This window comes from Phyllosticta citribraziliensis (assembly GCF_038025025.1).
Source record: "Phyllosticta citribraziliensis strain CPC 17464 chromosome Unknown J3D65scaffold_9, whole genome shotgun sequence".
Taxonomy (NCBI): domain Eukaryota; kingdom Fungi; phylum Ascomycota; class Dothideomycetes; order Botryosphaeriales; family Phyllostictaceae; genus Phyllosticta; species Phyllosticta citribraziliensis.
Window position 1 is genome coordinate 56,531 of NW_027117346.1, and position 17,020 is coordinate 73,550.

Consider the following 17,020-nt stretch of genomic DNA (forward strand, 5'->3'; position numbering starts at 1 on the left):
CCAGCTAGACGGCGAGCAGATGACTACGTACCAGCCGTTCCGCTCCGCTACTGGAGTAGAGTGGAGTGGAATGGAGGGTTGTATCAAGCAGAGCAATCCAGACCAAACCATCCAGACCAACATGCAAATCACACCGCATCATCCACCTTCGCCGCTACCTACCCATGTGCTGCAAAAGACGGGCAAAAAGCCACACACATGGTCAGCATCATCGGCGGGTAGCGACGGCATAAGCTCGCTCGCTCACTCACTTGCCTGCGCATCGCATGCCCGCTGCATAAAGGCGGGAAGCCAGCCAGCCAGTGCAGCAGCAACGGAAGCGCGGCCGAGCTGCAGCTAGCTGCATAGGTGGCTGTGTGTACCTTGTGTGCATGTACCCTGCCTGCTGCGGCGCGGCACTGCGCGGCCAGGCGCGGGCACATGATGTGCGCCCGCTGCTGCTACTACTATACTACTACCTACGTGCGTACTCACTTACCTGCTAGACCAGTCTCGGATGTGTAAGTAGTGCAGGTAGGTCTTCTAGTGCACAGTGTGGTAGTGTGATATTATGGCAGTAGGAGGAGTAGTGTATGCTTCACCGCCCGGATGAGATGCCGCGCGCTGCTAGCTGCGAAATGCTAGCGGAGGCGTTACTGTCTGTCTGTCTGTCTGTCTGTTGTGGCGGTGTGGAAGATGAGAAGGAGGAGGATGATGAGGAGGAGGAGGAGATGGCTGAGATTCGACGTAGTTAACTGTCAGGCTTTCACGGGTTCTGTCCTGCTCTGCTCCAGAGGTTGGTAGTGGCAGTGGTAGTGCTCTTATTTTTCTCTTGTATAATACAATCGACAGCCAATGATTCGGCCGTCACAGGTCCATTCGTCTGTCCAGCCATGTCCTGCCCTACTGTTCATCTACCGTGATGCCGACCCTCCTGTATGATTGCATGCCCCTTCGGTGAATGTGTGTCGTGCGTGCGTGCGTGCGTGCAATGAAAAGTGGTGGAAGAAACACGCCGTGTGGCTCCTGGCCGTCCTCACACCAACATGTACTCGCCATCCGTCCGCTCCATGGCTCTGCGCCAGCGGAACGCCTGCTGGCTATGCACATCGTCGGCCGGCTCCAGCTTACACGGCACGATCCCAGTAGCAAACGCCCTTCTGCCAGCTGCTGCTGCTCCTCCTCCTCCTCCACCACCACCATCACTCCCCCCGTCCTCCCGGCTCCACACGCGCTCCAGCACCTCGAGGCCGCGCAGGTTATTCCAGAAGCCACTGCGCCGCATGACAGCGACGCACTCAGCGCGCACCATGGCACGATGGCCAGCATCCACGCACTCGGTCCCCGTGATGAAGAGCGGCCACAGCAGGAACTTCTGCACGGGGCTGCGCGGCGACATGTGGCTGACGTGGAAGAGGGCCTGGGCGACGAGGTTCTGGAAGTGCAGCGCGCCGCTGCCGAGCGCCGGGTGCGCCAGGCGCTCGATGTAGAGCAGCGCCGCGTAGCGGAAGGACTCGGAGAGGTGCAGCAGGTCGTGGTGGTGCGGCGATGTAGTGGAGAGCGGCGGGAGCGTTGCCGAGCAGAGCGCGGCGCTGGGGGCGCTGGGATCGAGCTCCCATTGCTGCAGATGCTGCCGGATGTCGCGCCACTCGGCCCAGAACTCGTGTCGTTGGTCGTGGGGGAGGTCTAACGGGTTGCTGGCCATGTGATGGTGGTGGCCCAGAGGGGTAGACCACCCGTTGCCGTCAAACTGACTGGCATTGTCGCTGGGCGTGTTGAAGCGCGGGCTGACGGGGCGGTTCTGGCTAAGGAGGTTCAGGCGACCGAGTCGTGCGATGATTTTGAAGAGACGCCCGTCGCAGCCGACGAGGTGCTCCAGCGCCCCGAGGCTGCTGGACTCGGCAATGGCGTCGAGCAGGTCGTCGCGCACTTGTGTCTCGCGGTCGTTGACCGTCGAAGTCATGACGTCGAACCACGTAAAGAACATTTCGATCCAAGCGGTGAAGCTGGTGCGCTGCTCGCGCAGGCTCAGCAGCCGCTTGACGCCTTCCAGCTGCGTGCGGAACTTGGAGAAGCCGCTGTCGCTGACGTGGAAGAGACACAAGACTAGCAGCGTCGCTAGAACCGAGTCTTCCTGAGCGCTCCGCGGGTCGGCGAGCTGTTGGTTGAGCAACTGGATAGAGGTGGCCTTGTAGTACCGCTCCTCTTCCGACGGCTCTCCATGCATTTCTCGAATTTCTTCGGATGAAAAGCGCTGCTGGGTCCACTCTAGACTGTGGTCTGACCACCGGCTTTTGCTGAGCGCGATGAATTTGGCCTCGGAGTTTTGGCGCATTCGAATGTTGTTGACGGCCAGAGCCGCAATGGCATTCCGCAACGCCTGACTCTCCATGGCCAGACCAACGACATGCACGCGGTAGGGATTTGAAGGACCATCATACGCAACAAGAGCGGGGCAAATCATTCGATCATAGTAGTCCATCAACACTTGCATGCGCGGAGAAAGATGACGGTCCGCAGTAAAGGCGGACCGGGTGCCGACCATGGCGAGCTCGGCAAGCGCAGCGGCGGCTTCAGAGGAGCGCCCACTGCTCTCCGTACGCGCGTGGGTAGATTGGCGTGTGCCACGGCTGTAGGACGAGTCTGAAATGTGCGTCAAGTTAGATGCCGCTGCCGCCCCAATTGCGCTAGGGAAGAACGTATCTTGGTAGCCAGGATGCTGGCTGTATGGTTGTGGCTGCATGGAGCTCATGTCATGCAGCTCGTGCAAGCTTTGATCTGAGCTGATGCTCGAGCTGAGATCTTCGTACATGATGGGGAACGACCGCGGGGCGTCGGGGAAGACGAGCGACTCGGTGGAGCTGATTGGTGTGCGTGATGGGAGCAGGTGCTCGGGATACGAGTGCATGATTGGGTCGGCAAAGTGAAAGTCGTCTGGAGTGCCGGGAAAATCAGTCGGAGAGGGATAGTCGCCCAATGCACTGTCGCTATGCGAACTGAGGGGGCCGGTTGACGTGGAGAGAGCCGAGTCGTCGTAGGGAGCAGCCAGCGTGGTGTGTAGTCGTTGGAGTGGCTTGGGGGGCAACTGAGGGCGCGACTTGCGGCCCGCGCCGCCAAAAGATTCCATGTGCTCTCCGAAACTCGGCAGATGCCATCCTTGGTACGGCACTGCGGGCGGCGGTATGTGGACAGGACTCGTGGCATCCACGCTCGCATAGTAGTCGTGGCCAGTTGGGCTGTGGATCGGAGAGGGCGACTTTTGGCCCGGTTGAGCATATGTTTGCTGCAGCGGTTGCTTCCGAGACACGGTCGAGGTTGGTGGACTCGGCAGGGCCACGGATGGCTTGCGAGCACTCGTGCGGGTCGAAGATTGCGCAGTCGACGAAGGGGACTTGGGAACGGGACAGGACATGCCCCTCAGTTTTCCACGGCTGGCGACTCCAACGCCCCAAGTCAAGGTGGTTCGGTATCCTGAACACTCCTTGCCCATGTCGATGCACTGGGTGCAATAAGGTCGTCGACGATCGCATTTTGCTTGGCGTTGGCGACAAGTGAAGCAGTCTTCGGCTGCACCGGTGGCGACAGCTCTTCTGCGGCGCTTGCGGGGCGTGGCAGCAGTGGTGACGGACGTTGGAGCGGATGAAGGTTTTGGGGAGGTCATGACTCTGGTGGAGGGAGATTTAAGCTTAAGCAGGGAGGACAAGAAGACCAAGCGTGGCAGATATAGAGGTCAGTCGAGGGAGCAACAATGCATGCAAGTGGAGAGGGAGAAGTGGACAATTGCGTGGGTGGCAGCATGGGGAATAGAGAGGTCTTGATTGTCGGAGATGGGGGGTCTAGTAGTAGGTAGAGAGGACACCCAAGGGAGGGAGAAAAAGCGCAGTGCAGGACAGGACAAAGCAGTGCATGGCTGGCATGGCATGGCATGGCATGGCAGAGCAGCGCACCCTACCCTGGTCTGGTCTGGCGTGCAGGGCAGGGCGTGTGGCGTGAAGAAGGGGGGGGCAGCTCGTGCAGCATGGCTCCCCCACAGCAGGCTGGGTAGGATGTAACGTGCATGGATGGACGGCACGGGGCGCCAATGGCACGACTGGAGGGGGGCGGAGCTGGACGATGGACGCGGACCCTGGCCGTCAGGGACCGTCCGTCTGGCGGGCGGGCAATGAGGAGCGGTGATGCGGGCATTTGGTGTTGAGGTCGGGTCAGGTCAGGTTGACGGCCGGGGCCGACCAACCGAGGGCGGCAGCGCAATGTGGGCGCCCGACGAATCATGGGCCTCCGACGCCAACACCACGGCCGCAACACCAACCTACGGAACCGCCACACTGCGACCCTGTGCTCTGCCATGCCAGTGCACACCAGACCAGACCAGACCAGACCAGACCGGCAACCCCGCAACCACACGGAATGACGGGAATGCCCACACGACCAGACCAGTGCAGCCTCTGCGCATCATGGCAACGACCATCGCATCCCGTCGCAGCACCAGCGGCACGGCTGCTCAACCGACTCCATGTCCACTCCAGCGGCCAGCCTCCGCTCCGGAAACGCTCCCTCTTCTATATTCGTCGTCATCGTCGCCGTCTTCGCTGCCTTCCTTGGCGACAGTAGCTCGGCTCGTTGCGTACCCGCTACTCTCTGTATGCAAGCCCTGCCGCCGTCGCCGTGTTCCGCCTCGCGGCACCGCCGACGCCCTTGTGCGACTCTGCATGGCCTCTGGACGCCTCGCCGGTGCTTGATGCGAAGCTTGGCTGAACCCTGACCGCCCATACGTGCTGGAGACTGGAGTCTCTGCTCTAGCACCACCACCACACGGCCCAAGGCACCCAGCATCCACGACATGAGGCTGATGTCTCTGACCTCACGTGTCACTCTGCCTCGTGTCCACCGCTCGCCTTGGCTCCCTGCGGTGGACGAGATGTGAGATGGAGCTGCGCGCTCTCTCCCCTCACCGCAGCCTGTCTATTCCCGCCGGACCATCCATTTGACCGGCCAGCTCTCCCGCCCGCGTAGACTAGGCTCAATCGGGCTAGCCAACCACACGCCGTGTCTCGTCGACAATCTCTACTTCGACTCCATCTCCTGTCTGCTGACTACACGTCGAGAACAACTGCGATTGGCTACCTCCACATCAAAGCGTCTGAACAAAGGCGGCCCGAAAGTCAAAACTACCCGATTCGACCCTGACGGTCAACACTCGAACTCGGCTCGTTTCGAGCCTCGTAAACATCGACTCGTCTTCCAGCCTTTGAAAAATTTCTTCAAAGCTGCGGCATACGACCCGGCCGGACTTCTGTCGTCCGTGACAGTTGGCCTTGGTTGCGGCGTCTCAAGCTTGCATCATGCAGTCCAATCTGTGCCGTCACTGGTTCTGCGCAGAAAACCCCCTCCGCTGGCACCATCAGCACAAGGCTCAACGCTTCGCCGCTGCACATGCCCGCCGACTGTCTTTATGAAGAATTACTGACAGTGCCGAATCATCACGTTTGTGGCGCCCTGTCCAACCAGCCAACTCTCTCACGTCTGTCCTTTTTGGATGTTTGCATTTTTCCAAACACCGACCCGGCTGGATACTTCTAGAGCCTTCATTGGCCATTGTCAGCCCAGAATCTTGATATTTCCCCCCTCTTCGGTCTTTTCCTCCTGATTTGGCGTCAACTCATCATAATCTTGACGTCGAGCTGGTCCCACCCCTGCGATACAATCTCTTCCAACGCCTCGGTCGACGGGTTTTCGGCCTGCTCCAAACAGGAGCCAAGCCAATGGCTCCCTCAACCCAACCCCAATTGCTGAAGACGCGCGTTGGATGCCATGCTGCGGCCCACCATCCTCTTTCGCTTTGACCTGTGTTGAAGTGGCATGCTCAAAGGGGAAGTAGTCAACGAGACAATCATGACCCTCTACCGCAGCCTTCACTCTGCACATGCTGTCATCAATCCACGTCTGTGTATATATTGCACCACGCTGCAGCAATCCGAAGCCAAAATTCGATATCCAGCTTCTTCTTCCTTTCCCACCCAGGTCAAACAGGTCGGCTTTCAAAATGAGCTCTGGTACAAACAAATCGACTTCTGTTGCGTCAGGAGACACTAGCAGACCATGCGCTGGCTACAACAAGTATGCCTGTGCCTGGCGATTGGAGCAGACCTGCCCCAATTGGGTCTTCCAGAATGGCGATGCCTGCGCCAAATGCCAGGCAAGTTTACCAAATATTTACGTCCGCCATTTTTCATTCTTGACGGCAAAACAGTCAGAGGGCCTCAAATCCAAGAGGACCTGATTTTCCACACTACTCGCCGTTGAAGACGACATTTGGTTTCACATGCTTGGTCAAGGGGGTTTCCAAAAACGTACGGCCTTGATACCCACGACCCACCACGGCGGCATCCCTCGGAATGGGCTAGACTCTTTTGGGTTCTTGATCGCGTCAAGCGTCTAATTGGACCGGCTGCTCCCGCGCTTGTCTCGCTGCCGCGGCTACAGGAAATTTTGGATTTGCGTGTTTCCATTGCACATGAGCTGCTAGCCTTTTCAACGAAAAATTCAAGTCTCCTGCTCTGCACTGCCACTACACCAAAGGTTGCTGGAACCGCCACAAATCCGACGCGGATCGTGACGCGACTCCCGCAGAATCTCGGATCGACGCACCCATGCTCGTGGGACCATCGGGTGACGTGGGAACTCGATGAGCCAAGATGCTCCTCTCGAGTCCGGCGTCGAGCAACGAATACAGTAACTTACGCCGCTTTTTCCTTGTAATTCTGCCTGTATCTGTACCATCCGGGGCAAAGCGTCCCCGCCATTACCAGGGACACCTCGATCGAGAGATGGACTTGCATCTTTCTTCTCGAATCAGACGACTAGGCTACCTTTTTCCATGAAGCAGAGCCTCTCACAAGCCGCCAAGACGCTCTGTTCCAAATACAGCATCATGACGAGAGTAATCAGAGCAACGACTTGGGCCTCCTTGATGCCAATTGAGAGTCGAACCACCAATGCCGTCATCCTCTAGTAATCCATCTTTCTGCAGCCAACTATGCCAATGATGATTCTTCATCGACCCAAGATTCCATACAACTGGCCGATGGCGGGGTCCTCGACTGTTGGCTCGATTCTCTCGAGTGTAGATGGCGGGTGTGCAAATCGATCCGCACGCCCTGTGTCCCCACTTTCCAAGCGCGATGCTGACCCATTGCATGATTTGGAGGATAGAAGCGTTCCAAGACCCAAGGGTGCTGGCGGCCAAGCCCATAGGTCGAGAGCCGCCGTTCTGGTTGCCTCTACCATCATGGTGCAGACCACGCTCTGTCCCGCTGCAGCCTCTTCGGCAAACCTGCAAGACTCTCTCTGCAGTGCTTGCTGCTAGACGCCAGGGCGCTCTGGGCTCCCATATTTCCGAAGTTCTTGTTCCCGTCGTCTGGGCCAAGCCCGCCCCCACGGGACCATGCCGAATCCATCTTCCGGCGCCTGCTCGTGGATCAGATTGCCGCGTCAGCTCTTGCCGATCTCGGATGCCAGAGGGACGCTTTTTTTTTGCGTCAAGACCCTTTGAATTCCCATGGCTTTGTTTTCAAGCCACAACACTATTTTGTCACGAGCTTCTGCTGCATTCTTGGGTGGAAGCTTCCCGTCCATGTTTTGGCTATGTTCTGGTACAACAGCGTACAGCCGGGCCTTTATCACCGGTATCACCGGTAAACTCCTTGTCTTTAACCTCAAAATGCACCGCCTACCATCTCTCGAGGCACAGGTAAATGCAGGACACCCTTTCAAACCTTCCGACATTGTTCGGACGCAAATATGAGAGACGGGAGCAGTGGGTCGACGGTGTTTGACGAGCGCGATTACTGACAGTTGCACAGACAACCCATATTTTCCCATCATCTGCACCCCACAGGATCTTCGCGCTTGCAATCAACCCGCAGGCGTGATGAGGAAGGTGAAGACTGACGTCTACTGACAAACCACTGCACATTCACGACAAGAGCTACGCGCGATCCCCGAAACCATTTAGAACGGCCAAGTGGTCAAGGCTTTCCTTCACGGCGAACGGCCATCAGATCAGTCTCGGGCGACAGACTCGCAAAGCAAGCCAATCTCGACCAAAAACTCCGTCCGAACGGGATCGCCTACTCTCGGCTCGCCTCGCCTCCTCGCGGGCAATGGAGATGCGAAAGAAGAGGAAATGACTCGACGTCGCCATACATGCGCCCACCTATAAAGAGCAAGGAATAACACACAACAGCGGAGGCGTTGTGAGATTAGCCATCGGTCGTACGTGCGAAACCCCAGCCGAGGCAGGCCGGCGACGACTTGCGGGACCACCACCGCATCATTGCTAGACGGCGACGCACGCGGCTTCGACGGCGACATGGACGGCGACAATAGGTCGAGGTGCTTTTGGAGGGCGTGAAGAGCTTTGAGCGACGTCTGCGTCTGTTCGGCTCGACGCGACGAATTTCAAGCTTCTTTCTCGTCGCGGCGCGTACCTCGGCAGGAGCAGACGGACGGCGGCGTCGAGCCTGGGCAGCCAGCCCATCACATCACATTGCGCCGAAAAGGCTGAAGGTCCACGCGCGACACCCACCTTGGTTGCCACCACGGGCAAACTTCAGCCTCCACATGGTCGGTGCATCAAGCAAGCAAGCAGACAAGCAGGCAAGCAAGCAAGCCCCATGGCTGGCTACCGGTGACAGCTGTCAGTCAGCCAGCCAGCCAGCCAGCCAGAAGAAACTCGGTGCCCGCAGCAGCGTAACAAACGACGGCCGGCCACCTCCGCCAGTGCGCTGTGCTGCGTTGCGGCGGCCCCCATCTGATTGGCGCAATCAGTCAGTCCATGGGGCACGGGGTGGTTGTGCAGAGCGAGCGGCGCGACAATCGCTTGCTCGCCTGCCTGCTCGCTCGACGACCGACAACCGACGACTCGCGACGACGAGTCGTCGAGCGAAAAAGAGCTGCTCGCGCAGCGCCACACACAGCACAGACATCTTTGACGTTCAAGTTCTCAGAAAAGGAACCCGACCCGAACGCGCCGACCGCCGACAGACAGAGAGAAAGAGCCCCGGCTGATGATTGCCAAAACGTTGTTCTTACGGCCGGCCGGCCCGCAGCCAATCCACTCGTTCTCTTCGGCTAGACCCACTACTACCTACCTACTTTTACTGCCGGCCGGTCGGCCGTGCGTTGCCCTGCGTGTGTCGATGCCCCTCGTCATCCATCGACTCGCTGTCGTTGTCGGTCGGTCGGCGTGCCCTGAATGACTGCTGCAACAGCCGAGACACCCAAGGTTGACTACCCCGATGCGGTTACACCTCCCGTGCCACCACGCACCCACGGGGTTGCAGGGGCAGGGGCAGGGGCAGGGCAGGGCAGGGCAGGCTGGGCATGGTGTAGCACCGGGTATGGAAGCTAGTTAAGGGTAGGTAAGTAAGTGTAGGTATGTATGGGAGGGCACGACAACTCAAGACAGGGCAAGCTGTCGCCATCGCTCCCCTCTCCTCTCGTCTCGTCTCCGTCGTCGATCGCTTTGTGGTGGAGTAGTGTCGTCTGTCTACGCTGCCTGCCTGTTTACTTGTGCCTCTCTATCCGTTTGCCAGTCTGCGCTGCGCTGCGCTGCGCTGCGCTGCCCGAACCATCGACGCTTGGTCCGCCGGGTCCGTCTGGTCGATCTGTCTGCTCGAGTACGAGTAGTGGGATAGATGCTGATACAGATACAGGCACAGATGTAGATACAGATGCGGCGTCTATCGTCATTGTCGTCGGCGGCGGCGGCCTCCGCCTCTGCATACCTAACTACTTACCTACCTACTTACCTACCTACATCCTACCGCTGACAAGGAACAGGCGTGACGTGTTTGTCATGGACGGTACAGTATGGTATAGTATAGTACAGTACAGTACAGTACAGTACAGTACAGGACGTACGATACAGGGTCCTCTGATGTAGGTTGCCGTATACGAACGTCGTGGCGTCATTGGTATAGCGCGCGTGCGTGCTTCAGCAAGAGCATGAGCAAGAGCAAGAGCGTGGGCGTGAGCATGAGCATGAGGAAGTAGGGCAGGGCAGAGCACGCAACGACAGCGGAGTAGCATACAGGAAGGCCTCGCATGCTCATCGACCCATCCCTTCTCGTTTGCGTCTTTGACTGCTTGCCTGCCAGCTCGCCTCGCCTCGCCACCTCGCCGCCCGCCTGTGTATAGATAGGGTGGAAGAGGCACTTGGTAGGTTGCGCCATGACAGACTCGAGATGACCAACTCGCCCGACTCGACTTGCCAATCAACTTCCTTTGTTCGAGGTGCGAGTGAGCGAGTGGGTAGGAGTTGGGAACCGGAGGCCGTTGCCTGGATGTGAGTGCTGCGCACTCAGCAACGAACTGGCCAAAGATGGATGCGGACGCCTGCTTCCTCAAGACATGGTACCTGTGTACCACTTTACTCACCTTACCATCTTCCTCCAGTCTTTCTTTTTGTCCGTCGTCTGTCCGTCGTCTGTCCTTCTAGATGAATCGCCGTCGCTACTGCTATCGCTACAGCGGCACCGTCCTCTCCATGTCTCCAAGCGCACATTCTGTCCGTTCGTTTTATCTACATGGTCCGCTAGTCAATGACGTCGCCTGACTTACTCCAACCCACTGATCTCTCTCTCCTCCTCGCTCTCACTGCACGCGCTCTGAACTGTGCGTGCCTACTGCTCAACATTTCCGATGCCGAATGCCGAGTGCTGGGTAACCACCAGCATCCCTTGTGCCGCTACCTCCCTACTGGCTAGCTGACAAGTCCTTCTCGCCCCCTTCGCCGGCGTTCCCGTTTCGCCTTTCCGTTCAGCATCGCCTCCCTAGCACCGTGGCGACGCGGACAAGCGGGCTGGACTCTGAAGCGCAGCGCCTTTCAGTGTGAGTAGCCAACTTTCGAATTCTTCGTGCGCGAGGCCGGGCGGGAAGAGGAGAAGGGAGGGAGGGAGGGGAGGGGGCCTGGCCTGGGTTGTGGAGGAGCGAGGATGGAGCGTGGATGAAAGAAAGGGGAGAGCAAGGGAGCCAGCCCAGTATAGGGTCTATCAAACACTCATTCGTCGGTTCATCATTGATTGCATTTCACCAACCAAACCTACTCGGCTCGGCTCGGCTCGGCTCGACTCGACTTGAACTACTGACGTCTGTTCCGTTCGTTTGAATTCATTTCATTGCAAATCATCTCATCCAATAGTAGCAACAGCAACAGCAACAGCAACAGCAACACTAGCAATAATAGTAAGAGTAATGCAAAACTCCCTCCCTACTTCTTTTCCCCCATTTCCTTCCCCCCCTCCTTCTCCTCCTTCGTCCAAGGTAGCTAGCTCAGCCCACACGCCCGCCCGCCCGCCAGCCAGCCATGCCAATGCCCGTGCTGATTTGCATGCCACATTCTCTTCACCGCTGCCGAAGAGCCAACAAAGGACAAAGAAGTGTCTAATAGTTTTTTTTTTTTGAAAAAAAAAAAAAACAAAAAAAGAGATAGGCAAGACAGACGGGGCAAGACAAGCGACGACGACGACGACGCGAAAGAAAGGCAAAGTAAGGGAGAGAAAGAAGAGCGCATCGAGCAATTCAACCAATTCGAATCCTATCAATGAAATAAAACTATAGTAAAGCATGCATAACTCGGTTCATATCGTAAACTAAAAAGAGAAGCCCAGCAGCGCCCCCCTCCGCCCTTCCCCCCCTCCTGCCCCCCCTAGCCCCGGGGGTACAACCGAAGGTATGCATGTATGCATATGCTATTCGTGTATTGGTTGGTGCGTGTGCGGTTGGGTGGGTATATGTATAAACAACAGCCAAGTAATAGCCGGTAGTAGTAGTAGTAGTAGTAGTAGTAGCAAGCGTAGCAAGAAGAGTAAGTGTAGTAGTAGTAGAAAGAAAAAAGTGCGCGCGCCCAACTCCAAGCTATGCACATGATGATGACGACGGGGATGATGCAGGTCGACGGAAGCCGTTTCTTCTTCTCTTTTGCCGTCGTAGTAGTAGAGGTAAGTAGTAGCAGCAGGAGGACGGACGGAGAGGGAGAAAGCGAGGAAGAAGACAAGAAAGCTCAAAAAGCAAAAGCAAAACACGGGAAAACCGAACCATGACCTTGATGGTATGGTGCTCGGTCCCGATATGTACTTTTCGGAGAGTGGTCGTGTAGAGGAGCGTCGACGGAAAGGGTGGTTATGCGTGCGCATGAGAATGGGACGACAGGACTAAAGAACGCCCCGCCGTGGAACGAAAACAAGAAGAGAGAAATCAAATTTACAACGCTCAAACGCCGGACAAAACGCAGATTATTCATTACGAGCAAGTGCCGGTGTAGTTGTTCACTGGCCAGTCGTAGTTTTGACTCCTATAGATCGTTAGAAAATGCCTGCTCAATAGTTTGTCTTGCAAATCATACCATTCGGTCAAGTTGTAGTTGGCATAGGGCTCGGGGTGGTTTTTGATGTACGAGGTGGTCGGGTAGCCCGGGGGATCGCAAGTCATGATCGGATTGTCGTCGTCCTGGTAGATGCGAATGTAGTCGATGCGCATCGTCGCGGGAAGCGTCGTGGCGATTCCGGTCAGGTTGATTGCAGAGAAACTGTCGGACATGCCAAAGTTGATAACAATGGCCATGGGCTCCTCGGGCATCACTCTTTGGCCAACGTTGCCATTGGGACCAAGGGCTCGCCCGTCGAGCGTCCACATGGGTTGATCACCAACCAACCAAGTGATGTGACCCTTGGCGCCGGGGGTGTAGTCAAAGGCATACGTCTGGTACGCGTTGCCGTCGTACCAGTCGTTGTTTAGGTTGGAAAGTCCAGAAATGGCCTGCTGGTAGGGACCACCAGCATACGCGTTGACGGAGGTGATGGAGTGATCGTAGACTTCGAAGAAATCTGGGCTAATCAGCGGGTTTCTTTTGAGCGAAAAAATCAGCTTACCATAGTCCGGCTGATACCAAATGTCAAAAGGCGCGGCCTGAAAACTTTGAGATACAACTCCGATGTAGTTGCTCGCGTCCAGCGGCGAATTGCTAGCTTCGATGACGTCTATTTCGGGTGCCGAACGAGAGTTGCCGCTGCTGGGGTGGTCTTCACCATCGCATGTGCAGGCAGGCAGCCTCATTCCTGGAAGAGTGTTGATGCCGTCGGTAGAACTCTGGTTCGGGGTGATGCCAGCATCGCACTCGTCGTGGTAACTATACGGCCACATGCCGTCAGTGGTGGCAGCAAAGCCAGGCCGACCCAGGTTGCCCATGGCCCAGAAGCCCGGCCAGAAACCGACGGTATCTCCGCGGCCGGGCAGAGAAATGGAAGCTTCCAAGTGGCCGCCTTTGAAGCAGAGCTTGTTCCAAGACTGCAACATGCCGGAGCGGTAATCGAGGTCGTGGTTTGAAAAGGCGTCGAAACGAATGTTGAGAGTGCCATCCTTGGTCGTGACCGCGTCAGGGTCATACCACTGCCATTGTCAGTACAAATTTCTTCTGATTTGAGTGGTCGAGGTACCTCGAGATCCTGCGTCACGCCGTACCAAAAGTCCATGGCCTGGAAGTACGGGTCATCTTCGTCGTAAAAGGTACGGCCATCGGTGTTGAACTCGTCCGAAAACTGCACAAATCAGATCCGTCCAATTTGTCAATCAAGGCGTACTCACCACAAGCGACTGCTTCTTTCCAGTGTAATATGAAGTGCGCTCCCTGACACTTTTTGGCGTATCAGGGTCAATTAGGCCATGACGGATATTCTTGAGGAGATCTTGATGGACATCGATGCACAGAGGCAGGCCGGAGCAGGGACCTTTGGCGTCGACAAAAAGCTTCTTGGCAAAAGTCCTAAGCAAGACTGAGTAAGCAAACACGCGAGTCGTCGGGTCGGGAGTCGGGCAAAACCGTACATGATTGGATAGCCGATGAAGAGCATCAACAACCCCAACGTCAGCAACAGCAGGCCTCCTACGTTGAGCGCCCCTCGCTTCGTGAAGACGTTGCAATCCCTCGGCTCCTTGTCGGACGGGTCCGGATTGTGCAGGTAATCGTCCGTCTCGACATCCTCTGGAAACAGCAGCAGGCCGGCCGAGGGCAAAATGTTGTACTTTTCCGAGACGGTCTGCGTATTCAGCTGACTGTCGTCATCACTGCCGGCCCTCGAGGGTGAGCGCGACTCGTCAAAGGGCGAGGCGAATATGCGGCTATCACGGCTGCCCGCAGACTCGGAGCTCCAACTGGTGCGCCGCGAGCCCATTTCTGAGGGGGCGCGCAAGGCCGAGGGCGAGTCCTCATCGCGCATTCGCCTCGTCCGCGAGACGCGGGGCGGTAGCAAGAGCTCGGCGGACTCGGCGACGGTGCCCGGCTGGTTGTACAGGGACGAGGCGCCTGTAACGGCGGCGTCTGGTCTTGTTTCGAGCGTCAGGGAACGCGTCGAAATCTGCCTCACGGGGACCGGAGGGTCGGCGGCAGCGAGGGTGTCATCGCTGTCCGAGTTTAGGCGTATGTGCGGCGGGCGTGCGTGGCCGTCCTGGGGCGACGAGAGCGAGTCTGGCGACGACATATGGCGGGAGTGGGGGAATCGGCGTGGCGGTTAAAAAACGAGGGACTCAGCGAGGAGCAAGAGGCGCCGTGTGTCGGATCCAGACGGCCTGCGAGGAGCAACGGCGCGGGAAAGAGAGTGGTGGTAGATGATTTTCGGGGTTGATATGATGAGCGCGGGCGGGACGCGGAGCGCGCAGGGAGGAATGGAGGAGGGACTGAAGGGCCGCGACTGCGAATTCCGGGAATGCAGCTCGTCCAACGTGGCCGTGCGCAGCGAGTGGAGGCCAGGTCGAGGTCGAGGTCGAGGTCCAGGTGGTGAGGTGCCGTGGTGGATGGATGCGATGCAGGAGAGAGGGAGGAGAGCGGATTGAAAAGGAAAAAAGGTTTGTCTTGTCGAGGCCTGGGGCTCCGTAAGGGGGACTGGGAAGAGCGTGGGTGTTCCTGGCTCTTACGAGGGCGACATTGACAGGGTAGAGGCTGTCTTGACCGCAGAGGCAGGGTGGGCTGTGCTGGTCGTGTACACGGGCCCGGGTGGAGCAGTGCAGTGCAGTGCAGTGCAGTGTATATACAGTACATCCCATCCACACGGACAGTGAATCAATCGATTTTCCATTGAATGCCAACGCCTACGCCAACCTCCAAGAAACGGCCGACCCCCTGCGGCGTGCCAGGCGAATCAGCGCGGGCGAGCTGCGTCAGCCATGGAGCCGTGGTGGGCAAGCAAACGCCTCCCAGCGGACGCCATCCGCCTGTGGCAGTCGACGAGGGCGATCTCCGACGCGCCGTAAAATTCACGGACCCTGTCATCTCAGCACTCAGGCACCCTCATCTCACTCTCTCAGTGTTGTCGCTCTCTGTCTGTCTGTCTTCGCTACCTGAAGCGCGCAGCTTGGAGCGGGCCCTGGCATTGCGGTGGTGATCTGCCCCAGCCTTCGACTTGGGCCGTCCGGTGTCAGACCGCCCGATCACTGTCACCTCTGCGTTTCATCGCCCTTGTATTGTACCACTACCAATTTCCATGCCAACTGCTCCCACCACCATGGATCCCGCTGTACAAGGCCCCAAGACTAGCCTAGCCATTACTACACACATGTACTGGACGTGCACATACATGGCCTATAACGACGCCCTCTGCATTTGACCGCTTGATAAGCCCATTGCGACTCTTGCCGCATCCAGCATGGCTCCTTGATACCACATCATCAAGCACGCACATCAAGATTCCACCGCAATCGCCTTCAAGCCCACCACCGCCTTGCTGCTGCCTTCCAACCCAACCACCCAGTACTCGGCCCGGGTGCTGCCATGCTGCGCGCGGAAGAATCCAACCAGGTCGTTCCCAGACGCCTGCTTGACGGCCTGCACCACCTTGGTGTACTGGCCTCGCGGATCAAAGTCGCTCTGGCTAATGGTAGCCACGGCACCGTCGTGGCCGATTAGTTTGGCAAAGTCGGCTGCACACGTCGTACGTTGGTTAGTGGAGAGGAGCTAAAGCAAGCTACGACGTACCTTCGGACGGCAAATCATCTCTTCCCCACTTCAAGCTCACCGGCTCAAAGGGCTCGTCGGCATCGGATATCAAGTACTCGTCAACTTGGCGCAGGGCCGCAGGGACGTCTGTATCCACCGCCTTGGTGCCGATCCTCGACTGGCCAGCCGTCGCTGCCGAGGCGCCAGCGTCCTGGTTCGCCTTGTCCAAAAAGGCGGCGTAGTCTTGGTCGGATGCCATGGTGATGGGTGAGAGAGAGAAGAAGCGCAAGGTTGCGGTAGCGGGAGCAACGGGTGGGGGCCGACAGAGGGCAACAATCGAGGCCGGGTTCCGCCTGGTGGAGTGGAGAGTGGTAGTTGCAGTGGCTAGAAGGCGGGGGACGCGATGGCGATGGTTGAACATTGGATTATGCAGTGACAGGCGGACGATTTGCGACTGACAGGCGGCGCGCCACAACCTAGCCTGCTTCTAACGGCTCAGGCTCAGGCTCAGGCTCAGGCTCAGGCTCAGGCTCGATATGACGGAGCGCTCGTTGGTGCCAACACCAGACCAAGTCCTTCCACTGGCTGACAGCAAGGAACCCAACCCAACCATGGATGTACGTCATCCTCTGTTCACGTGATGGCAGCCAGCACACCACCGACTCTCTTCCGTTCTCTCCGCCCGTCAGAAAGCATCCATCCATGGATTCTAAAAAAAAGCGAGCGAAAAAACACACGGCCCCCTTACCTCACCATTCTCCACCCGACCACGGCCGCCGTTCTGGGCCCCGCCCCGTCTCCCTCTCCCGTGCCACTCTCCGCACCAGGAGCCTGCATTGGCGCTACCCTAGCCACGAGCTCCACCGTTTCCGAATCTCGCGAGACAGTGCAGCCGACGAGACGGTCGGGGAAAAACCAAAAAAATGACAGGTGACAAAGGAGAGACAACAGAGGCAATACAACCTCGAGGAACGCAACGCAACCACCTCCCTGCCCTCCTCTGCCCTGGCCGTGTCCTGCGTGTCACTACCTGGCAATGTGCGCGCAAAGTGT

The 17,020-nt window shown here is 57.7% G+C and overlaps 5 protein-coding genes across 5 annotated transcripts; 1 reads left to right on the forward strand and 4 right to left on the reverse strand.

Annotated features, from left to right (window-relative positions):
• Positions 1-775: 775 nt before the first annotated feature.
• Positions 776-3,887, reverse strand: J3D65DRAFT_631235 (fungal-specific transcription factor domain-containing protein). Its single transcript, XM_066800898.1, has one exon. It carries the CDS (start codon positions 3,638-3,640, stop codon positions 1,016-1,018), a length of 2,625 nt encoding a protein of 874 aa, XP_066652801.1. The 5' UTR covers positions 3,641-3,887; the 3' UTR covers positions 776-1,015.
• A 3,046-nt stretch (positions 3,888-6,933) lies between these two features.
• On the forward strand, positions 6,934-7,985 carry J3D65DRAFT_454425 (uncharacterized protein). The gene is made up of 2 exons (XM_066796383.1): positions 6,934-7,729; positions 7,842-7,985. The coding sequence occupies exons 1-2, from the start codon at positions 7,107-7,109 to the stop codon at positions 7,927-7,929; spliced, it is 711 nt and encodes a 236-aa protein (XP_066652802.1). The 5' UTR covers positions 6,934-7,106; the 3' UTR covers positions 7,930-7,985.
• Positions 7,986-11,289: 3,304 nt separating this feature from the next.
• Positions 11,290-11,645, reverse strand: J3D65DRAFT_631245 (uncharacterized protein; the record flags this gene model as incomplete). The annotated part of the gene is made up of 1 exon (XM_066800899.1): positions 11,290-11,645. A coding segment is annotated over exon 1 (185 nt), but the record flags the coding sequence as incomplete, so codon positions are not given.
• A 450-nt stretch (positions 11,646-12,095) lies between these two features.
• On the reverse strand, positions 12,096-14,814 carry J3D65DRAFT_454573 (beta-glucan synthesis-associated protein SKN1). The gene is made up of 5 exons (XM_066796385.1): positions 13,864-14,814; positions 13,624-13,801; positions 13,476-13,577; positions 12,386-13,428; positions 12,096-12,334 (listed from the first exon to the last, which is right to left on the reverse strand). Exons 1-5 carry the CDS (start codon positions 14,514-14,516, stop codon positions 12,283-12,285), a joined length of 2,028 nt encoding a protein of 675 aa, XP_066652804.1. The 5' UTR covers positions 14,517-14,814; the 3' UTR covers positions 12,096-12,282.
• Positions 14,815-15,712: 898 nt separating this feature from the next.
• Positions 15,713-16,226, reverse strand: J3D65DRAFT_646934 (uncharacterized protein; the record flags this gene model as incomplete). The annotated part of the gene is made up of 2 exons (XM_066802304.1): positions 15,713-15,985; positions 16,047-16,226. 2 exons carry the CDS (start codon positions 16,224-16,226, stop codon positions 15,713-15,715), a joined length of 453 nt encoding a protein of 150 aa, XP_066652805.1.
• Between the last annotated feature and the right edge of the window lie 794 nt (positions 16,227-17,020).